Source organism: Solanum dulcamara, chromosome 4 (assembly GCF_947179165.1).
Source record: "Solanum dulcamara chromosome 4, daSolDulc1.2, whole genome shotgun sequence".
Classification (NCBI taxonomy): domain Eukaryota; kingdom Viridiplantae; phylum Streptophyta; class Magnoliopsida; order Solanales; family Solanaceae; genus Solanum; species Solanum dulcamara.
Window position 1 is genome coordinate 38,837,197 of NC_077240.1, and position 5,882 is coordinate 38,843,078.

The 5,882-nt window shown below is 37.7% G+C and overlaps 1 protein-coding gene across 1 annotated transcript; it reads left to right on the forward strand.

Annotated features, from left to right (window-relative positions):
• The first annotated feature begins 639 nt into the window (after positions 1 to 639).
• LOC129884205 (uncharacterized) lies at positions 640 to 2,772 on the forward strand. The gene is made up of 3 exons (XM_055958544.1): positions 640 to 760; positions 1,192 to 1,235; positions 2,482 to 2,772. Exons 1-3 carry the CDS (start codon positions 640 to 642, stop codon positions 2,770 to 2,772), a joined length of 456 nt encoding a protein of 151 aa, XP_055814519.1.
• The last annotated feature ends 3,110 nt before the right edge of the window (positions 2,773 to 5,882 follow it).

Consider the following 5,882-nt stretch of genomic DNA (forward strand, 5'->3'; position numbering starts at 1 on the left):
ATACAGGTACCAACCTAAGACAGGGCTTTGACCCAGGGCCAATGGCATAGTTGAACCCATCCAGCTGAAGCATCAAAAGGGTACCACTGGACTCGGATATTGATCTATATCGGGACGAGTCCATAACACAGGATCCATTAAGACAATGTTTGTACCAGAGAAAGTTTTAATTCTAGATCACGTATCTAATGATGACATAGTAGAAGGAATAAGAAATTTGTTCATGGCTATGATTGGAGAAGAGAAAGATATAGATCTATGCAAATTGACCATCCGTGATTCCAAGCATGGAGAAAGCTTGCAGAATTGGACCATCAGTCCATCCCTATTTTGACAAGAGTCCTGGTAGTATGGAAAGTAGTTTTGTATTTTTAAATTTGAATGATCAAAGTTGAGGCTTGTATCATGCTTGATCCCTATTTGTCGCTTGCTTTTTCTAAAAATACTAGAACGCTTTTAAATAAAAGTCTTTAGTTTCTTTAAAATTGTCTCATTAGTTTAGCTACTTATTTATTTTACTTACATTTTATACTTTTCAACACTCATATTAAAAATCCTAGTTCAACGGTTATGACATGTAACGAATCCATCGACTAAAGTAACAATAATGAATAGGATCACGAAGAATATGATGAAAACATGATGCCTGAAAACCTACCACAAGAGGTCGAGCAGTTTGAAAGCCAGGAGAAAGCTAATATGGATGAAACAGAGGTTGTCAACTTAGGAGATGAGGAAACTGTGAAGAAAACACAAATTAGTATATATTTGGAGGCTGAAAGAAAGAAGGAGTTAATAGAATTGGTTAGGCAACATGTTGACATATTTGCTTGATCCTATGACAATATGTCGGGGTTATGCACCAATATCATCTCACACAGACTACCAATTGATCCCACCCACCTACCCATTAAAAAAGACAAGAAAATTCAAACCAGACATGAGTCTAAGGATCAAAAAGGAGGTAACCAAGTAGATTGAGGTGAACGTTATGAGGGTCACAAATTACCCCACTTGGTTGGCCAATATAGTATTAGTGCCAAAAAAGGATGGGAAGATCAGAATATGTGTGGACTATCGAGATCTCAACAGAGCTAGTCCTAAGGATGATTTTCCTCTCCTAAATGTTCATAATACTCATCGACAATTGTTCAAAACATGAATTGCAATCATTTGTTGATTGTTTTGCAGGATATTACCAGATACTGATGAATGAAGATGATGCAGAAAAGACAGTATTTATCACTCCATGGGGGGTGTATTGCTATAGAGTAATGCCATTTGACCTAAAAAATACTGGTGCAACCTACATGAGGGCCATGACCTATCTTTTTCATGATATGATCCACAAGGAGATTGAATTATATGTGGACAATATCATTATCAAATCCAAGAGGAGTTCGGACCACTTATATGATTTGTAAAAATTCTTTGATAGGTTGCAAAAGTATAATCTAAAATTGAATCCAGCAAAGTTTGCATTTGGAGTACCCGTAGGAAAACTACTAGGATTCATTATTAGCAGGAGAGGCATAGAGTTGGATCCCTCTAAGATCAAGGCAATTCAAGAATTACCTCCCCCATGACCAGGAATTACGTGATGAGTTTCTTGGGAAGACTTAACTACATTAGTCAGTTCATAGCACAATCCACAGTAATTTGTGAACCCATATTTAAATTACTAAAGAAGGATGCTTTCACAAAATGGATGGAGGAATGTCAAAGGGATTTTGATAAAATCAAAGAATATTTGTCCAACCCGCCAGTATTGGTCCCACCTGAGCCTGGGAGGCCATTGCTACTATACTTATCTGTCATAGATAATGCATTTGAATATGTATTGGGACAACATGATGAGACAGGTAAAATAGAGCAAGCCATTTACTACTTGAGCAAGAAGTTCACACCGTATGAGGCAATATATACCTTGTTGAAACGAATGTGTTGCGCTTTGACTTGGATCGCGTAGAAATTTAGGCATTACCTGTCTGCATACACCACTTACTTGATATCAAGAATGGATCCACTCAAGTATATCTTTCAGAAGACAATGCCTACAGGTAAATTGGCAAAGTGGCAAATTTTGTTGAGCGAGTTCGACATTGTGTACGTGACATAGAAAGCGATCAAAGGATAAGCCTTGGCTGACCACCTCACAGAAAATCCAGCGGGTCAAGATTACGAGCCACTCAAAACTTAATTCCCTGATAAAGAGGTATTGTTTATAGGAGAAGACATATCAGAACCATATAATGGTTGGAGGATGTTTTTTGATAGAGCATCAAATTCGAAAGAGGTCGGAATAGGAGTAGTCTTAATTTCAGAAACAGGTCAATATTATCCAATTTCAACCAAGATTAGGTTTAATTGTACAAATAACATGGCAGAGTATGAAGCTTATATTCTCGGACTTAGACTGGCCATAGACATGAATGCCAAAGATCTTTTGGTATAGGCGATTCTGACTTATTGGTTCATCAGGTGCAAGGAGAATGGGCTGCTAAGAATGTGAAGATCCTTCCTTATTTGCATTGCATAAAAGAGTTGAGTAGGAAATTCACAAGGATTGAATTCAAACATGTCCCTCGAGCTCAAAATGAATTTGCTGATGCTTTGGCAACATTATCATCAATGATTCAACATTCGGACAAGAATTACATCGACTCTATTGAAGTAAAGTTATTTGATCGACATGCATATTGTTTTCATGTTGATGAGGAATTGGATGGAAGACCATGGTACTATGACATCAAGACATTGATAGAAGCATGAGAATACCCCGAAAATGCCACAAGCAAACAAAAAAGGACTCTGAGAAGAATGGCCAATCATTTCTTTCTTAATGGAGAAATCCTATATAGGAGGACTCCAGATTTAGGATTACTGAGATGTGTTGAAGCCAAGAAAGCGACGATGCTTTTAGAAGAAATACATGCAGGAACATGTGGACCTCATATGAATGGGTTCACTCTGGCTAAGAAGATCTTAAGAGATGGATATTTTTGGATGACCATGGAGAGAGATAGCATTCGATATGTGCAGAAGTGTCATCAATGCCAAGTGCATGGAGATTTTATACGAGTTCCACCAAATGAGCTCAACGTTATGGGTTCCCCTTGGCCATTTGCCGCTTGGGGCATGGAAGTTATTGGAGCCATAGAGCCTCCTGCATCAAATGGACATCATTTAATTCTTGTGGCTATCGATTATTTCATAAAATAAGTTGAAGCTTCGACATACAAGGCAGTGACTAAGAAGGTAGTGGCAGACTTTGTTCGCGATAATATGGTTTGTCGGTTTAGAATTCCAGAATTATTCATAAAAGATAATGCGGCCAATCTCAACAACGATCATATGAAGGAAATTTATGAGCAGTTTAAGATTTCTCATCAAAATTCCACAACCTTTTGAACAAAGATGAATGGAGCAGTTGAAGTTGCAAACAAAAATATCAAAAAGATTTTAAGGAAGATAGTGGATAGTCACAGACAATGGCATGAGAAGTTACCATATGCTCTTCTCGGTTATCGTACCACAATTAGAAATTCCACTAAGGCAACTCCTTATATGTTGGCTTATGGTTCAAAAGCAGTAATACATGCTGAAGTGGAAATACCATCTTTAAGGATTATTCAAGAGGTCGGTTTAGATGATGCAAAATGGATTCGAAGCAGGATTGAACAGTTCATGCTCATTGATGAGAAAATAATGGACTCAGTTTGTCATGGTCAACTCTATCAGAATAGAATGGCCAAAGCATTTAACAAGAAAGTCAAACCTCGATAGGTCACACCGGAACAATTAGTATTGAAGAAGATATTTCCTCACCAAGGAGAAGCTAAAGGAAAATTTGCACCAAACTGGCAAGGTCCTTACATGGTTCATAGAGTATTATCTAGAGGAGCGGTAGTCTTGGCAGATATAGACAGTACAGTGAGCACGAAGCCAATCAATTCGAACGCCATCAAGAAGTACTACATCTGAAGACATCAAGACTAGCTTTCATTTTTTTTATATACTCTTACATTCCATGTAACAGAACTACGTCTCGACCTGAATTCCCATGGTGGGGTATGCAGGCAGCCCACATCGGGTTCGGTCCTCCCTTAGAAAATCCAAAAACATTATTTCCATGTATTTAGAACTATGCTTGACCTGATTTGCCTAGGCGGGATATGTAGGCAATCCTTGTCGAATTCGGTCTCTTCATATTTTAATTTTTTAATTGTATTTGAACTACGTCCTGACATGATTCCACTTAGATATGTAGGCAGCCTAAGTCAGGCTTGGTCTTTGCATCACATATTTTTATTCTTATATTTACCCTTTTGTAATTGAACTAGGTCCTGATCTAATTCCACTTGGATACATAGGCAGCCTAAGTCAGGCTCAGTCATTACATTGCATAATGTTCACTTCTTATCCTCAAACTACGTATAGACCTAATTCCCATTTAGGGATACGTTAGCAACCTTAAGGGTTCGTTCATACCTTAGAAAACCCCCATTTAGTTAGGTATCATTAGAACATGAAAGATCTCGTGAACGAGTGAAGAGAAGCGTCATCAGAAGACAAGACTATGAGAAAGATTATACTTGGATATGGAGAAGCTTGATGGACTTCGAAGCATGTCGTAACCTTAAGTAAGGATTACTCTCTCTATGTATATATATACATAATATACACATGATATACTCCTTGTTAAAGAACAAACTATTATTTTTTTTAAAAAAATGTTTCTCTACTATTCCACCTATTAAGTCTCTTGATTAAGATACTACGGATAGACTATAGAAGTATTGGAGGTTCCCGGTGACGAGACCAGAATCGGCGAGTCGATACAAATCAAAACCCCCTTCCAAACTAAATTTTTCTTTGAGCACAGGAAAATAGGAGATCAAGGAAGATGACCTCAAGTCTAGGGGGCATGACTGAAGACGCCATGTGACTTCTCAAAATCATAAGCCAAAATATCCTTTTCTTACCTTATTTATCAGAAATACTTTATACTTGAATTTGCTGCCTAAAGTATTTCCTTTTAAAATCTTTGCAGGTACGCTCGAGATCCGTATTAAAACACTGAAGACAAGGGGAGGGGGCATAAGATAGATAGGATAGTTTAATTTTGTCAAAGATAACTCCATCAATTGGAGCTTGTCATCTAACCTCATCAACAACTCCTCCATTGGAGAATATCGTCTAACATGGTCCAAAATCTGCCGTCTAGAGTTTGTATATAGCAAACATCTTCAAACTCCTCCATATGGAGGCTGTATATTGCAAACATCGTCCAAACTCTGCCGTCTGGAGGCTGTATATAGAAAACATCGTCCAAACTCCACCATCTAGAGGCTGTACATAGAAAACCTCGTCAAACTCCACCGATCACGACCAGGCATACAACAACGTCGTATATTTACAATTTTGAATTCGATCAAAATTTGTTGTGATTCTACCATCTAGAACTACACACGGCCTGATTCTCGTATAACTAGAGATATGTAGGCAACTTAAAACCGAAGTCTCAGCCACAATATTTGTGTAACTCCAACTCATTTCATTGGGTCCCTCTGAGTTATTCCATCGGTCGGACAAAATCGTCTACTCCGTCAAATTTTATTTGCTCGTCAATTCATCCTTCATTCCCAAGCAAAGAAGGGGCAAGCTGTTGATACCCAATTTTGACCAAACTATAATTACTTTTCGGATTGCTATTTTTTTTAAAAAAATCTCTCCATCTATTTTTGAGGCTTTCCCATTCTAAAAGATGGAAATTTTAGTTTACGTTTATATTATATTATATTTTGTAAGCCCCAAGTTCCATTACATCAATGGAGGTTTGAAACTCCAACAAAATCCACTTCCAAATCTGCTTAGAAAAG

What these genes read in the sequence shown, in the direction of transcription:
- LOC129884205 (XM_055958544.1), top strand. Translation starts at nt 640, where the DNA reads ATGATGCCTGAAAACCTACCACAAGAGGTCGAGCAGTTTGAAAGCCAG. An exon ending in TGTGAAGAAAACACAAATTA is followed by an intron (nt 761 to 1,191) that starts GTATATATTTGG and finishes ATTGTTTTGCAG; the next exon opens with GATATTACCAGATACTGATG. An exon ending in AAGATGATGCAGAAAAGACA is followed by an intron (nt 1,236 to 2,481) that starts GTATTTATCACT and finishes TTGGTTCATCAG; the next exon opens with GTGCAAGGAGAATGGGCTGC.